The following is a 17151-nucleotide window of genomic DNA, read 5'->3' on the forward strand; positions in this document are numbered from 1 at the left end:
GCCTCCGGCTCCTCCGGGACACTGGCCGCCCTCCGAATGCTGCAGCGGGTCCCAGCCCACGAGGGACAGGGACAGGCATTTCCCTGGCAGAGCTTCACCGTAGCCCTGTGCGCCGAGGAGCCCACGCTGGAGGGGCCGGAGGGGGCCCTGGCTGTGTGAGTCGGCTGCGTTCCCAAAACTTGATGTTTCGTGGGAGATTTCATAGAAACCCAGAATTGCCTGGATTGGAAAAGCCCTTTAAGATCATCGAGTCCAACCATGAACCCAACACTGACCAGTCCCCGACTAACCCATGTCCCTCAGCACTGTGTCTACACGACTCTTCAATCCCTCCAGGGACGGGGACTCCACCACTGCCCTGGGCAACCCCTTCCAATGCCTCAGAACCCTTTCAGCAAAGAAATTCTTCCTCACATCCCATCTCAACTGCCCTGGGCACAACTGGAGCCCATTTCCTCTTGTCCTGTCCCTTGCTCCTTGGTTGAACAGACCCACCCCCACCTCTCTCCACCCTCCTCCAAGGGACTTGGACAGAGCCAGAAGGTCTCCCCTCAGCCTCCTTTTCTCCAGGCTCAACACCCCCAGTTCCCTCAGCCATGAACTCAGCACACTTGTGCTCTGTTTGGTGTGTTGGGTGCCTAATCTGGCACTATCCATCACCTTCCCTGTGCAATGGTCCATGCTTGAGGTCCTGGTCATAGCAGGGACCTGTCAGTCTTCCAACTTGTATCTGCCAAAGCTGGTGAAGGTGTTTGTCTCCTCTCCCTTCCTAGTCCTGTTAGACCCTGCTCCAGGGGACAGGTTGGCAGTAAGGACGCCAGGCTTTGCTCTGACATGTTGCTTTTCCCTTTTTTCCCCTTTTTTCAGCAAACCATGTCTGCTGCTGCTCCCCGTCGTGTGCCAGAGGAACCTCTTCTCTCTGCTGCACGTGGTGCACGCCATGGTTCCGGGGAGCTGCCTTGTCCAGCTGCTCCAGGCTGTGGAACAGGATTCCCACGTGGATCCCTGGGTGCGGACGCTGAGGGATCTGCTCCGGCAGGGATCGAGCAGAGAGGAGCACTCCCCACCTCCTGCCCCTTTGTCTTCTGTGTGCCAGCAGCAGCTTCGGTGTCTGTGCCAGAAAATTGCCCAGAACAAACCAGAGGGACGAAGGAAACTGAACTGGTGCTTCAGCGAGCGGCCTGGTGCTGCTGGGGATGCGGCTGAGTCTGTGCTTCAAGGTGGGAAGCGCAAAAAAGTGTCTCAGGAGAGTCTGGAGTTGGGTGAGGAGAGAGAGGGGAAGAGGTTGCTGCTGGAGGAGGCAGCGTTTGATTCCCCAGGAACCCAGGAGGATGAGGATGCAGCAGGGGTGGAAGATGAGGTGTCTGGGGAGACTTCAGGGGACAGATCTGCTCAGAGCCCGGACAGGGCTGCTCTGGAAAGCTCCCAGCAGGATGCAGCTGGTGAACCCAGGAGGATTTCCCAGGCAGAGCTGGCTGTGGAGGTCCAGTCCTTTCTCCAGGTACCAGTCAGGGTTTGCTGTCCCCTTCCAGCAGTAGTGAAACCCTGGCCCAGGTTGCCCAGAGAGATGCCCCATCCCTGGAAACATTCAAGGTCAGGTTGGAAGGGGCTCTGAGCAACCTGCTCTGGTTGAAGATGTCCCTGTTCACTGCAGGGGGTTGGATTAGAGACCTTGAAAGGTCCCTTCAACCCAAACCAGTCTGATTCCAGCCAGTGAGACTTTACACTCTGATTTATTCCTTCACCTAATTTTCCCCAGGTGCATGGACCGAGGCTGAAGATGCTGCTGCAGAAGGAGTCGCATGTAAGTGGTTGTTTCTGTCTCCTCCTGGAGCTGATGGTCAAACAGGCTCATGGCAGAGGGATGGAGGAGGAGGAGGTGGGTTTCACAGGGGATGACTGGAGGAGAATAAAAAGACAACCCTGCTAATAGCTGCCTCCACCTTGCAGGGATCTGCTCTACGATGGGCAGCCTGCGTGGTCAGTAGGAGGTTGGGAGGAGAAAAGCCCTCGAGCTGGTTTTTCTGGGTCCCTTTATTTGGTGTTTTACTCAAGGACCATGTTTCCCCGCAGCACTCAGAGATGAGCATCCCACCAGAGCTGGACATCCTGAACAGCTGCTCTCCTGGCCAGGTGAGCCTCAGCATCCTCACTGCATACACTGGTGCCATGGAGTGCCTGCTGCTGTCCCTAATGTCCCTGTCCCCTCTACCACCTCCAGCTTGAGGGGCTGTGCTCCTTCCTCCAGCTCTCCACATGCCCAGAGCACCTCCTGGTGCGTTTCTGCAGCTGGCTGCTGGCTCTCAGCCCTGACCTCAGCTACACCAACACGGCCATCCTGGCAGAGCAGCTCTTTCTCAAGCGAGTAAGTGTGGGGACAGAGGTTTCCTGCACCCCATTTCCATCACCACCATCCCCATCTCCTGATGTTTCTGTCCCTAGGTCCTGTCCCTCACCCAGCCGCCCTCCCGTCACCTCATGGCTGCCCTCACTTCGTTTTGCTCCAAGTATTCCCAACCCTTCTGTCGAGTCCTGGTGGCTGCGATCCTGCGGGAGCCGGGAGAAGGTGTGATGGGCTCACAGGAGGCCACAGCTTCTTCTGGGAGTGACTGAGGGAGCTGGAAAGGGACCATGGGCTGATTCCAGCAGGAAGGGAAGCCCCAGCTGCAGTGGGCTGTCTCCTGGGAGGCATTTATCACCCAAAACATGTGTTAGGAACCATGGAGGGATGGTGCTGGTTTTATCTGGGTACACTTGGGACCAAGGTGATGAGCACTTGGGAGTTCAGATGGACTATGGGTTTACGGATGCCTGAGGTGGAGAGGGAAGGGAGGCCAGGCTGGTTTCCAACATCCGTTCTCCTAAAGGACAGCTGCCATCCCTCCTTGGACTAGAGGCTTCCTGACATGCTGGGGCCAAAATTGCTCCAGGGAGGCTCTGCTGGCACAAGAAGAGGGTCTTCCATGAATCCCTGCTGCAGTGGCATCCCCTTTTCCTAGGGACTGGTGCTAATTTGATATCAGGAAAAACTTCTTCATCCAAAGGCTTGTCAGGCATTGGAACAGGCTGCCCAGGGAGGTGGTGGAGTCACCTTCCCTGGTGGGATTTAACAGACAGGTAGATGAGGTGCTGAGGGACATGGTTTAGAGGTGGAATTGGTAGTGTTGGGTTTATGGTTGGACTCTGTGATCTTAAAGATCCTTTCCAACCACTACGATTCAGTGATTCTGTCATTAAACTCTTGCTGCAGATGGGCAAAAGAAGCTGGATTATCCTGAACAGTAGAAGGGGGATCTACGTGGTTTCTGGGTGTCCTGACTGGGATGTACCCCTGTGTGAAGGGACTCCAGGAAGGGGCAGGCACATCCCCATGGATTTGGCTCTGGAGGCTCTTCTCCCTTCTGCTTTGCTCTTGCAGGTGCTGAGCAGGCCAAGCTGGTGTGTGAGCTTGTGGAGGAGTGCCTGGAGCCAGACTGTGTGAGACTGGTGCTGAGGTAAGAGATTATGGGGTGACAGCTCTGCCCCTGCCCTCACACCTGCCTCAATGGCTCCAGCTGGCTCAGGAGCACCTGCGAGGCCATATGAGCATCACATCTCCTCTTCACCAACCTTTGCAGCCAGGTCCTGGAGGTGCCTTTGTCAGAGAAGCTTCTGCCAGTGGTGCAGGCTGTGCTGGGGCGGCAGGTGAGGGGACCCCCTTTTGTCCCCCCACATGACCTTGCCAGCTCCAGCATCACTGGAGTGAGGTCCAGCTCTTCTCCTTGCTTGTGGTTCTCTTCCAGGAGGTGCTGCCCCCTGAGCTGTTTGATCTCCTGGTCCTGACTCTGTGCCAGCAGGTCCCAGCCTTCTCCACGTCACTGAATTACGCCAAGCTGGTGACAGCCGTGCTCACCATGTACCAAAGCCAAGTGAGTAAGACCAAGCTTGGGACCTGCAGATCAGCTGGGGAGCTGACAGCCAGGGCTGCAGCTGAGCCAGGACCTGGCCCAGGGGGGTCTCAGGTGGGCTCCTGGCAATGCAGCTCTCTCAGCATCTTGTTCCTCTCCATCTCAGGTCACTCCAGCTCACCGGAGTCGTCTGGCTGCTGCTTTGGATCAGAGCAACGTGGCTCTGAAGAAGTCACTGCAGGCTGTGCTGGAAGGAACCAGGTGAGATGGATGCTGGGCTGGGGTCTCTCTCAGGGGGGACACGGCGGCCTCTGTGCTCCTGGTCTGCATCAAGTGGTGGGAAGCCACCGAGTGCCCCCAGAAGCTGTGCTGGAGTGTGGCTGCTGGCAGACCCTGGGTAAATTCCCCTAATTCTTGATTTTTCTCCTCTTTCTCCCTCCAACTTCAAGGTGAACACCAAAGGGAGCTGCAAGGCGATGGCTTCCTTGGGTGGAGGATGCATGTGAAGCAACAGTAGCTGCAGCCCAGTCCTTCACTGGGGTTCACTGCCAGCATGATGAAGACCCAGTGAGCACCCCAGTGAGTGTGGGGTGTGGGTGTGGGGAGCACCCTTGCCCTCAGCCAGCCTGGTTTGAGGCACACTGTCTCTGGGTGACACCAACCCTGCCCCACACACACCCCAGGGCTTGAAGATGAGGGTTTTCTTGGTTAAACAATACATTTCCAGTCAGGTCTGTGTTCTGGTCTGTCTCTGGGTCACTGCAGAGCCCACAGCCATGGGTGCCTCACCACAGTCAAGATGGCATCTCCCACCTTCCCACCCTGCCACGCTCAAGATGGCGGCTCCTTCCCCACCTCTCCCAAGATGGTGGCAGAGGAGGAGCTGTGGAGGGACCAGGGTGCAGGATGTCTCAGGGCAGTGCCTCTCCTTTCCTCTCCCAATCTCCAGCGACGTGGGCATCGCAAAGCCCTGGGTTGCCCCACCTTGACACTTGACCCTCATGGGCGTGAGGGGTGGCCAGGCTGCCCATCGCCTGGATGGAGGTCATTGCATAAAGGTGACTCTATTGTAGATGGTTTGTGCCCAAAGGATGGCTTTTCTTAATCAGGAAAACAGAAAATCCATTACTTTTCCATTATCAATGGAGTAATGTTGATACAGAAGTACTTGAAGAGCACCTAAAGGTGCCTGAAGCAATCCTGGACCCAAGGCCAGCTGCCATTATCCCCTCCGAGAGGGAACTGCCCATTTTCCCTCTATATTCCCTCATAAAAAAAGGGGTTTTCCATCGAGCAGGTCCCAATGTTACTTGACCAGGCACTGAGAAGCTGCAGAAGAAGCAAAGCCCTTCTCCAGGTCCCCTTTGGCTTGATGAGTGCGCTGGATGATGTGATGTCTCCTACCCTGCAGCAGCATCTCTGATAACTTGTAAATCTGAAGAGCTTGACTGAGCATCCATGTGTCTCATCAGTCTGGTTTGCAGGTGTCTCAACTTGTTTTGCTCAGTTTAGATCCACTTTCTGATTAAAATGGAGTGACACAGCTGCAGCATTTCCTGTGTGTGCCCTTGGTTTTGTTTCCCACAGATGAGAAGTGTGACACCTTCTTGTCATCAGCCCTTGATGAAGCAGGTTGCTTCTTCATGGCTCCAGCTCTACACAAAGCTGATCAACCTCCCTCTCCTCACTCCTGGTGACAAAGGGGTAACTTGTCCAAAACCTTCGTATTTTAAGTGTTGTGATGACCTGCAGCACCTGGCAAATGATGTTGCATTGAGTTCCCAGGTCCTCAGGTCTTGATGCCTCTGACACATCACTGAATCAAGACACAGACTGATTTCCTCTTGTTTGAAGATGATCATTCTGGACCAGATTTAATTGCTCATCATGTTTTTCTCTTGGCTCAAAAGAGTCAAGGCCCAAGTGCTGTGTTTTGTGCCTTTCCAAGGGCTAAGCTGATTTTGGGGTGATGTGGCAATGATCTGCTGGGATTTGGAAACATCAGGATGTGGGAGAATGGGGTTTAGATGGAGAACTGGTAAACTTGAATTTTCTGCTTTATATCTTAATTTCTTCTCTTTTGCCAGGCCCTGCAAGGGGCCCTCTCTGTGTGTCACACTTCTGGTTTTCAATGTGGTGATGGTGGCACTTCCCATTGCAAGATTTTTTTTTTAATGACACACTAATAAAAAAGTGCTTCTCTAAGGAGATTGTTTCCAAATTTCTATCCTGTATCCTTGAAAACACCCACTGGAAACCTTGACTGGACACCTTCTGGGCATGGAACTGGAAACATAAGGATGGGAGAGAGTGGCTGGACTCTGAGGGAGGTAGCACCAGAGTTTGAATGGAGGTTTTGAAGCGTTGCATACTTGAGGAACTATTTAAAAATTCATAAACATTTACATCTACAAAGGGATAAGAGGAATTAAACCATGGAGGTGTGACATGTTACTGCTTCCAGTTTGCTCATTAATGTTTAGATCCAGCCAGAGGAATGAAACTTAAAGTGATGCTCTTAATGCTGAGAGCATGGATTTCTTGATGGGAAGAACCTCTTAAGCTATTTTAGGTGACAGGGAACTGGTGAGGCTTCAAAGTCTACATTAGCTGGAGGAAAGAAACCTCCAGGGAGCCAAGTTGTTGATGTGTTTGCATAGCAGTGAGTTAGTGGCTGAGTATATTGAAGCTATTGTAGGGCTGCCCAAAATACGACATAAATAGAAGTTGTGGCCTGATCATCAAGGTCTGAGTCTGCTCTTCTGGCTTTATTAGGTAGCAAGCTGCAGTCTTCACAGTTTCCCTGCAAAGCTTCTACAAAGTGACCTCAGTGTCATTGTCCCCAGTGCTCCATCTGCCTGTGGCTGTCGGTCACATGAAGATGACCAAGGATGAACTCATCTTCAAAATTCAGCTGCTTGGCAGATTGTTGGTGGCCTTGCTGAAGAAGAGCTGGAGGAACATGTGTGCCACGTATATCTAGAGCACTGTGGGGAAGCCCCGGCATCTCCATGGACTGGGTGTCAGTAGAGAGTTTGAAATCTCCTGGCTGTGGTGTGTGTCTCCTCCTTGATGGATCTTTGGCTTTGTAACTGCTCACTGGCAATGGTCTCGTGTTGATGGGCTGTTCTTGGCTGATACGTGCCGCATGCGGCTTCCACTTCCAACTCATCTGGAGATACTGGGAGCTGGATTTTTGGGCCAGCCTATGTGGATTTTGCAAGAAACAGAAGTCAAACTGCAAGAGGGGGGTCACGTTCCGATGGAGAGCATTACGCTGGCTGGTGGAAAGAGACTCCTTAGCCCTGTTTTTGCTCTTGGCTGCAGCTTATCATGTACCACGGATTCCTTTGGGGTGTATGTGTGAGATAAGTCATGTCAGGAGAACTGGAAGCAAACCCTGGAGACAAGAGACATGGTGGGGAAAGACCTTGTTTATGTGGTGGTTGGGAGCACCCACATGGAAAACTTTCCTTTTGACTCCCTTGACCTTCTCAAGAACTTTAAACTCCAGCCCCAACAGTGCAAAGAGGTGGACTTGTCATAAAATATCAGTCAGGTTTTATAGTTCAGCAGAACTTTATCCAGGACCAGAGGGAGACCCAGGTCTGGGTTTGTCTTTGTCCTGATTTATTAACAGTGTTGAAGTGAAAGGGCTGAAGTTTTGTCTCAGAGATTTTCTAGGCTGTATGTAGAAGGCAATGTCTACTTTTCAGCCAATTTACTTGGGACATTTGACAGTAGTTCTTATCTGCTTCCTCTTCTGTTTGTAGAGATTCCTTTCCTTCATGGTACAGAGGAGGGGAATTCCCTTTTTGGCCTTATAAGGGTGGGGTTTTTTCCGAGGAAATGAATTTTATGCAGTTGCATGGGTTTGTCTGCCCGCTCTGCTGCTTCCCCATCCACCCACGGTGATTTTTGAACTGCTTTCATGACAAGATGCTGTCTCCACTCCCTAAGTGACATCTTAGTGCCATGACCAAGCAGCATAGGTGGGCAGGAGCATATGAATGCTGCACCCATGGATGTTAAACACCAAACATCAGAGCTGTGTAGGAGCCAGACTACCTTGGTCCATGCAACACCTTGTTGGAAAGGGCTGGAACTCACCTGCTTTGCTGGAAAGAGTCTGTACCCATCCCCTGAGGGACTGTCCCTTTCCAAACGGGAGCTGCAGGCATGTCCAGCCACTGTGTCCCCTCCTGCAGCAACACTTGGAGCTGATAAAGTCACCCTGCTTCTCCCTGGAGGGAACCAACCATGGGTTAGTGACAACCTGTTAATCCCACACACGTAATCCCCGACGTGCTGACGCAGTTTTGCGTGGAAATCTGGCGGCTGTGACACCCAGAGACTGAACTGCTCGGGGGAAAGCTCAGCACTTGTCTTTTTTCAACCTGAAATTTCAAACTGAACCAGAAGAAGCAAAACTTCTGGTTGTTTTGTGGTTTGTTTTGGGGTTTTGTTCACCAACAACCTTTTAATCATCATAAGAGAATCGTGTTCTCCCTTCAATAGCCTGGTGGCTGCCAGGTCCCTGTCAGCTGGGGACACCAGGACCACATGAAGATTAATTTGCTGGTGGTTGGGGTGTTGTTTTATGCTTGTTGCAGGACTGAGCCCCCTGCACAGACCTAATAAATCACATTTGCCACATCAGCAGTAGCAGCCAGTGTCGATCAGAGCAGCTTTCCTCTGAGAAGTAGATAATCCAGATGACCACGGTCTCTGTGATCTGAGCTGCAAGTTCAGCTCAGCTTCAGGAGGAGCCCTGGGAAGATGCTGTCGCATTAAGCTGCTGCATTGCTGGTGGGACCTGGCTGGAAGGAGACACGTGGGGCAAAATTGGAGGTCCCAGCAGCTTGCTTCTGCTCACCTCTCTGGGCTGGAGATCTCCCAGCAGGATCTCATTCATCCCCGCTGAACAGGTCTGTGCATGGGGAGCTGGGCTGCTTTTGTTTGGTCGAGGTTCTACAATACCTAGGTTGTGATCACGATGCTCCCAGGTTAAAAATAAGACTGCATCAAAATCCCCAGGGGCTTTTAGGAAGTGCTTTTGGAGGCTCTTTGAACGGGATGGTTTGCAAAGGGAGGCATTGCCTCTCGGTGAACCCCTCAGCATGTGTGTGCGGGAGGGAATAGAGGAGTTTGGGAGCAGAAAAGCTCAATTCTGGTGTGGGGAACCAAGGTGATGGTGTCCTTAGGTCTGTGTCCTCCATGGAGTAATTTGCTGCAGCCCTGGACCTGCTGGGACACTCGAGCAGAGGCTGTGGAGCCTGATCTGCTGCCTGCCCAGTGCCAGGCTGCTGCTCTCAGGGTGGGGGGGAGCAGGGTCTCTGTGGGGACAGGGCCAGCAGGACCAGGCTGTGTTGATGGCAAGGCACTGGTGTATGCAAAGGTGTCCATCCTCTGTCCTCCATGTTTTGTACCCTCCATCTACTCAGCATCATGCTTTGAAGGTTCTTGTACTTCCATGTCCTGCTTGATACTTCCACGACCTTGTGCTTGGCCAGAAAAAGCACTTGGCAATATAAAAAATATAGTTTAGACCCATGTGCCCAAGCAGACCCTGCAGGCAGGAGGAGATCCTTGAGGAACATCATTGTAGTGATGGGGCACTGGGCTCCATCAGCCCAAAGGAAGGATCTTTCCATCAGTCTCCCTTTTCTGAAACAAAGGAGTGTTCAGAGGCAAGTTAGCCCAGTGATGGGACCAGTGGTGCTGACACAAACGTGACTGCATGCCTGGAGAAGTCATCTGCCTTTGGAGATACCAGCCAGACAGCAAACTCACTGGGCAGCTGGGAAAGCACTGAGGGTAAGGGATAGGGGGAAGATCTGCTGCTCAGGGTCATCTCTGCTGCACAGCACCCAGGCTGGGCTCCTTCCAGATGGACGTGCATGGATGTACCTACCTATGGGATGGATCTGACCCTCCCATCACAAGCCCTGAGCATCCTCAAAGGGCTGGAGCCAGACAACCTCCACTCAGTCCAAGAAGTGTGTCTCTGCAAAACCTTCTCTAAAAAGAAGCACAAGTGGTGAAGGCTTGTGCCTGGAAACTCTTGGAGATGGATAGAAAACTTAAAGGGCTTGGAGAAGAGATGAAATCCCAGGGGAGATATTTTTAAGGAAAGGCAAAGGATCTATAAGTCTATAACACAGAGGGGGACAGTGCCAATCTGCCTCTCAGCATGTCCTGTGTCTTCCTGGTACTGGAGGTCTGAACTTTTGATGTGCTAATTGCCATTAATTGGCGCTCATCATGCATACCACAGCTTGTGTTGCTAGATCTTGTGTTACAGGGAGGACAGCATGGGAATTTGGGGCTATCCTTCCCCTAAAACGACTCATGATTTCTCAGCAGCTCTGCTTTTGGGTCAGGTCCAAGCAGGAGGTGTTTACCCCAAGAGGAGAAAACCCATCCCTGAAGCTTCAAGGATGTTTGAAGTCCTGACCTGGTGGGGACCATTGCTGATGGTCATTTCCAAAACCTCATCCCACTGTGGCACAGCACAACTCCTGCTTCAAAGCTGAAAACGGGCTCTCTCAGCCCTCCCCTGGCCCTGGGGCCACATCCTGCACTCTCTGCAGATGGGTATGAGGCTGGGCCAGCCCTGGGAGATGCTGTTTGCTGACTGACCTCTGAGGGTTTAGGAGATTTGCAGACCTCAAGGACCTGGCTTGTTCCTCGTGGTCCATCAGGGTCCCGGGACATGGGGAGGCTGACAGTGGCTGTCTGCCTGCAGCCTGACCCTCTGCGGTGCTGAGCATCAGGTCTGGCTCCATCTAAGCTCATTAGGGGAAGAAAGAGGCTTTAGAGGATGCGATGGATTTGAGCAAAGGGGTCAGGCAATGGGGGTGATGGCTGGGGGTAAAGTGGAGCTGCTGAGAGGGGCAGGAGGGATGGGGATCCCAGGCAGAGAAGCTTCCCTGCGTCATCAAATATGATGCTACTGGGGCTCCTTGTCAGCCCTCCTGGTTTAGCCTGGTGCTGTGCCCCCAATGAAGACATGGCGGGGATCCCCCATCACCGTTGAGGTCCTGAGTGCCACCACCCTGTCCTGAGCCTCCTGCCAGGGAGATGCTGAGACTCAGATCTGCTCCTCTCTGCAGACAGTGGGCACGGGGGGAGCAGCCTGTGGTCTCTTCCAGCTTTGGGTAAGAGCTGTCACCTCCAAAGAGTGGGTGCAGGATCCGGCCCCACGCCATAAGCAGAGGTCGCCTTGTCACCTGCAAACCGCTCAGCCCTCCCCAGCCAGCGCAGGGAGCTCCCAGCCGCTCTCCCGCATGTCCTTTAAAGGTCTTCTCCCATCCAGCTCTTCCCTGGCAGCTCCTTCTGCCGCAGATGTGATCACTCTCCCCTCCGGGGAGACTCTACCGCCAGCAGCTTGCACCGTGTGGGGTCCCAGCACCCCTCGACCCACCATCTGCCACCCACACCGCATCCCCTTGACCCCCTTCCTGGCTCTGCTGGGGACCCGACAGCGCTGGGTCTAAGCTGGGTGGTCCCACCATCTGCCTTCGGCTGCTTGAGACAAGTTGAGGCAGGTAACGACCCAGGGAGCGTGGAGACTCTACCGCCAGCAGCTTGCACCGTGTGGGGTCCCAGCACCCCTCGACCCACCATCTGCCACCCACACCGCATCCCCTTGACCCCCTTCCTGGCTCTGCTGGGGACCCGACAGCGCTGGGTCTAAGCTGGGTGGTCCCACCATCTGCCTTCGGCTGCTTGAGACAAGTTGAGGCAGGTAACGACCCAGGGAGCGTTGGGGGAAGTGACGGAGCGGAGGGGAAACGCTGGGTCTGGCTTCTCCGGGGGGGTTATTTATGCCACGCTGGGCAAACGAGCTGCGTGTCTCTGTGTTTCCATCTGTAAAACAAAGATGAGGATGAGTGTCTGTAAGGCTGCCCGGGCTGGAGTTGATCAGCTGCAGGGTCTGCTGTGGCCGTTACGGAGCCAGAGCTTTGCAGCAGGGACCAGCCCTCGGGAAAACTCTGGTGCTCACTGATGTGATGAGTTTGCCTGATCCCTGGTGGCTGGGGACCCCTTGGCAGAGGTGTCAGGGAGAATTTCCAGTGTTATAGGCATAAAATGGGCTTGTTTTGACAGATGCCAAGTGCTGCTGGCTTTTACAACTCCATCGGGGCTGAGCAGGAGATGGGAGATGGGTGATGGCCCCGTGTGGCATGGGGATGAGATGGGTGATGGCCCCACTCAGTGCTGGGACAACTGAGCTTGTCCAAGGCTTTGCACAGGCACGTGGGGCTTTAACCAGTCCCTGCTCTCTGTCCCCTTAAATCTCTGCTGCATTTCATGTCCTGGGCAAAAAAAAAAAATGTAAAAAAACCCAAACCAATCACTTTCTGCCCCATATCTGCATGTCTGTGGGCACAGCTCCTGAGGAGACATGTCCTGCAGGAGAGTCCCTCTGCTTGATGGCTTTCCCCCGGGATGGGAGAGGGACTCTCTGGACTTTCTGCCTGCTTTCTCTGATTTTTAAACATTGCAAAACAGCTTCAATGAGATATCCAAGATCCCTTGGACTTGGGAATCTCTTGTATTTGTCTGTCTGGGAGCCAGGCTGGCAGGGGGATGCTCAGGGACCGGACTGTCCCCTCCTTGGGGTACAGCAGGTCACTCCCACTCTGCACCAGGTGCTCACACTGGCAGGTGGGTGCAAATTTATCTCCTCCCATGGAAACAACCCACATCATGAGCCCCAGGTGAGGGATTGTCCTGTGGGAGAGACACGGGGGCAGCGAGTGGGAAAGTCCACCCTCAGCACTGCACAGCAACGGGATTTGGAATAAATTCCTCATTCTCCTCGCTCCGTGTCCACCCAAATCCCAGCAGCATCCTCCTGAATTGCATTGGGCCTCCCCACCTCTTCCCACAGATGTCTCCACGCTAAGCAGAGGAGCTTGGAGCTCTTGCTGGGTGAGAAAACGCTTTAAAAATATAACATTTAGAGGCGTTCTCCCATCTGCGCGCAGCTAATGGGCGTCTCTCAGGATAGGTGTGCTGGTCCCGGAGCCTCCGCGCTCTGCGGATGAAGCCACTCGCAGGGATGCTGCTGGGAGAGGGGGAAGAGGAGGTCCAGGGGCTCATCCAGGGGCTCACCCAGGGGCGACGACGGCGACAGAGACCAAGGACCAGCTACCGACCCAGCCCCTTGTCTCGGAGGTATGTGAACAAAGGGCTCGACTCAGTTTTCTGGGATGGGGATGGTGGTGACATGCTGGAGCATCACCCGTGAGAAAGCTGGGCAAGAACTGTTCCCAAGGACATGGAGCAATAGGATGAGGGGTGATGGTTTTAAACTAGAAAAGGGTTGAGTTAGGTTGGATATGAGGAAAAAGTTCTTCAATATGAGGGTGGTGGATCATTGGAACAAGTTGCCCAGAGAGATGGTAGAGACCCCATCGCTGGAGATATTCAAGGTCAGGCTTGATGGAGCTCTAAGCAACCTGCTCCAGTGAAGATGTCCCTGTCACTGCAGGGGGGTTGGACTGGATGACCTTTGAGGGTCCCTTCCCACCCAATACCTTCTATGATTCTATGATCACCCAGCTCAGATCACCCACCGAGCATCATTTGGGCACAGCAGCCCCTTCTGCAGCCACCGCTCCCAGGGAATGACCCCCAGGCTTGCAGGGAGGAGAGGGAAAATCCCTGTTATAATCCTCTCCAGAGCCAGGAGTGAAGTTTGGGGGTTCAAACCCTTTCCCAGTTGGGTGCTGAGCTCCAGGATGAGGCTGCAGAGGGTTGTTTGCACAGCAGCCTCTGGATCTCCATGCACAGGTGACTTGCCATCCCAGTGTGCTCCAGCATCCCCCAGCCCCACCAAGCAGCGATGTTGTGGAGCTGTCAGTCTTCCTTACACTCAGGACAGGGTTTTGGGGTGGTGAAACCATCCTGGTGCAGTTTTTTTGGGGGGAGGAGTGTGTGCCAAGATCTGCCATCCCTGTAGCAGTGATGAGATGGCACCTGAGCTCTGGAGCAGCCAGGTTTGTTGTGATGCCTGTGAAGAGGCCGGCTGGAGCGAGGTCTGCTCGGCAGCCAGGGCAAATAAATAAATAAATAAAGTAATAATGTGCTGAGGAGAAGCACGATCGTGGGCTGGTGACTCATTGTTGGCTGGAAACAGCTTCCACCGGCTCCTCAGTGGCGGCTCTGCGGCGGCTGAGCGAGCTGCTGCACCCGTGCCAGGGAGAGCAGGGACAAGGACAGGGATGGGGACAGAGCGGGCTGCAGAGGATGCTCGGAAAGGACCCAGGTCTGGAGCAGCATCTCATCGAGGGGTGACGTGGTGACTTGGGGAGTGGAGATGGGGTGGGATGCTGCTGGAGTTTCTTTGGGGTTTACCTGGACTTCTCTCTGCAGGGAGCAGCAGGCAGAGCTCCCAGCATCTCCGGATGAAGGTGAGGGCAGCCCAGGGTGGGGAGGGGGGGAAGGGGGTGGTTTGGGCATCCTCCCTCCCTCAGCAGCATTGCACGGGTCTGGCAGGAGGGTGTCCCCTGGCCTGACAGCATCAGCCTGCACCCCACACCCCTTCCAGTCCTGGGGACCCCGATCCCATCCCTGGATCATCCTGACCAGCTGTAACCCATCTGCTGCACTGGAGCCCCTCACCCTCCTCCCCCAGGCCCAGCCTGGCTCCAGCTCCCTTCACCCCACCGGGGGGGTTTTGGGGGGCACCCATCAGCCAGTGTCCCCTGGGACCTGCAGGTGCAGAAATGCCAGTGGGTGTTTTTGGGGGTCTCCCCTGCAATGGTGTCAGGCTGGGGAAGGGGCTGCTGCTGCCCAGCTCCCACCACCCTTGCTGTCCCCAGGGAGGATGTGCAGTCCCCAGTGTCACCCAGACAGGCTTTTGGCCGGGAGTGAGCAGAGCATGGAGAGCATCAGCGAGGTGAGAGGGAGGGGAGGGTCACAGATTTGGGGTACCTTTCCCAGCCCCTGGGGCTCAGCTGGACCCCAGCCCACTCTGTGCTGCTCTTTTTGGGATGTTGCCCAGTACCAGGGAGGGGTTTGATCTGACAACACCCTTGTGCCCCTCAGGTGCCAGGCACGGGCAGGCAGGAGCTGGCTGTGCGCACCAGGGACAGTAACGGGACCGAGGAAGGTGGGTGAGTCCCCATCCCACATCCCAGCTGGGTCTCCTTTGGGAGAAGTTTGAAGTAGCCAGGGATGAGTGTGGCTTGATGGAATTTGCTCCCTTGGTGGGGACATGGGGAAAGGGGAATGGCCTGGGGGACCCAAAGCCCCACTGATGCTGGGAGAAGGATTGGGATGGTCCCACACCATGGGGACCTGCTCCCTGCTGGGGTGGGAGGGCAGAGGAAGGAGGAAAGGCCAAGGAAAAGACTTCATGTGTGGTCTCTCCTGTGGTATTGCTGCCTCCCTGCAGGTGCTGAAACCCCCGAGGAGCTGCTGCTGGGTTTCCCCAGTGAGGTCTCAGTGCTGGAAAGACTGGGCTTGCACAGGTAAGACCAGTGAGCACCTGTGTCCCTCCGTGGGCTATGGGACATGGTGGTCCCAGGGCACTGCATCATGCAGGGGTTGGACTTGCCTCCTTTTCCATGGCACAAGAGCCACTCTCCAGATAAGGGGCACTTGGGTCCCCACTTCTGATGGTGGCTGGCACCCATGGGAGCAGACCAAGGGCATTTTCAGAGTGCGGTCCCCATGGTGCCTCCATCTCTGACAGCACTTCTCTTCTTGCAGGATGGCTTTGACAGAGCAGGATGTGGAGGTGAGGGCTCCCAGGGGCCATGAGTGGGCTGGGGAAGGGGGACAGAGGGACGGACACCTCGCTGGCTCACAGCCCTGGGGCTGTTCCCTGCTCCTGGCCACCCTCCAGACACCGCAGTCCTCTGGCAGCCACCTTACAAATCCCTTTCCCGGTGATGCTGTTGGCATTGGGAGGCAACTGCATTTCCACAGCAAGATGAGCCTGTCCTCTGCACACCCGGCAATCCCACCAAGTGCTCTGCAGCTCTCCGGGAGTGCCCTGAACCGGGGAGGTGGTAGAGGCCGTGCTCATAAAAATAATTATCCTGTGAGTGCCAGGGCTGAGTCAGGTTCTGCTGTCAGCTGGGACCTGCAGCGAGGGCTGGCGTCTGCCCGCCGCCTGCTCTTGCCAGGAGGGCTTGGGATTTCCATGTGTTATCAGCTGCCTGAGAGACGTGTCTCCATCAGGCTGGCATCTCACGGGGACTGTCCCCAGCATGTAGCAGCCTAACGGGTGGTGGGGCAAGGCAAGTGCTAATTATCCTGACTAATTATCCTGAGCGCTGCCATGCTTGGTGGCACGCTGGGAGAGGGTTGTCTGTGCCTTGGGGACAGCAGGACATGGCCTTGGTGGCTTCTCTTTCACCCTGTGTCCCACCTCTCACCCTCCCACCCCGCAGGCAGCCTTTGCCCACCTCGCCCTGGCTTTTCGCTGCGATGTGTTCACCCTGCAGCAACGGGTGCAGGTGGAGAAACGGGCGCGGGATGCAGCAGAGGAAAACATCCAGGAGGAGCTGGGACAGTGCCGGGCTGCCCTGGAGGTCTGTGGGCACCAGGGGACTGGCATCTGCTGGGGACATCCAACCCTATAAGGGTTTGGAGAACTCAAAGTCCCGGCTTTGGCAGTTCCATCCTCTTCCTCCACAGAGGTTGGGTCCATCCTGCACGGACGTGGGCTGCAAGGAGACACTGGAGCAGCTGCAGCGTAGCCTGGCTGTGCTGGCGGCCGCTGTCGGGCGGGCAACCAGCGCCGCGGAGAAGCTGGGAGCTGTACATCAGGTCTGTGCGTGGCCTGGGACCCCCTGCCAGGGCTGGGAGAGATGGAGGGTGCTGCAGCTGGGCATGGGGACACATCCCTGGCCTTGCTGGGGTTTGACCCTCCTCCTCATGGTGTTGATGATGACCTCGTGTTTGCACATACCGAGGTGTAAGGGATCTGCCCACCCTTGGGTGCTGGAAGGGGATGCACTTGCACCCCCTGAGTGGAGACACTGTGGGATGCACAATGGGTCCTTAGGGACCAGGAGATGGAGGATCCTGGTCCCTGATCCCCCATCCTACCTGGCTGCAGGAGGCCCGGATGAGCCGAGCAGCAGAGGTGATGGTCCAACACGTGGAGAACTTGAAGCGGCACCACATGCGGGAGCACGCGGAGCTGGAGGAGATGAAGCGCTTGATCCAGCAAAACTCCCGCAACCGGCAGCTGGCGGAGACCCAGGGTGAGGTGGGCTCTGCCGCCGGGGTCCACGCG

General features: G+C 55.2%; 2 protein-coding genes across 2 annotated transcripts; both read left to right on the forward strand.

The window, feature by feature from the left end:
* Positions 1 to 6: 6 nt before the first annotated feature.
* Positions 7 to 4152, forward strand: FANCE (FA complementation group E; the record flags this gene model as incomplete). Its single annotated transcript, XM_029084067.1, has 10 exons — positions 7 to 155; positions 868 to 1501; positions 1760 to 1804; positions 2074 to 2133; positions 2222 to 2365; positions 2443 to 2566; positions 3419 to 3494; positions 3618 to 3684; positions 3783 to 3908; positions 4054 to 4152. Coding segments are annotated over 10 exons (1524 nt in total), but the record flags the coding sequence as incomplete, so codon positions are not given.
* An 8805-nt stretch (positions 4153 to 12957) lies between these two features.
* LOC104520057 (lymphoid-restricted membrane protein) lies at positions 12958 to 17119 on the forward strand (the record flags this gene model as incomplete). The annotated part of the gene is made up of 7 exons (XM_029084066.1): positions 12958 to 13073; positions 14274 to 14311; positions 15298 to 15373; positions 15615 to 15642; positions 16301 to 16441; positions 16548 to 16679; positions 16972 to 17119. Coding segments are annotated over exons 1-7 (679 nt in total), but the record flags the coding sequence as incomplete, so codon positions are not given.
* Positions 17120 to 17151: the final 32 nt, after the last annotated feature.

Source organism: Antrostomus carolinensis, unplaced genomic scaffold (genome assembly GCF_000700745.2).
Source record: "Antrostomus carolinensis isolate BGI_N321 unplaced genomic scaffold, ASM70074v2 scaffold31843, whole genome shotgun sequence".
Lineage (NCBI taxonomy): Eukaryota > Metazoa > Chordata > Aves > Caprimulgiformes > Caprimulgidae > Antrostomus > Antrostomus carolinensis.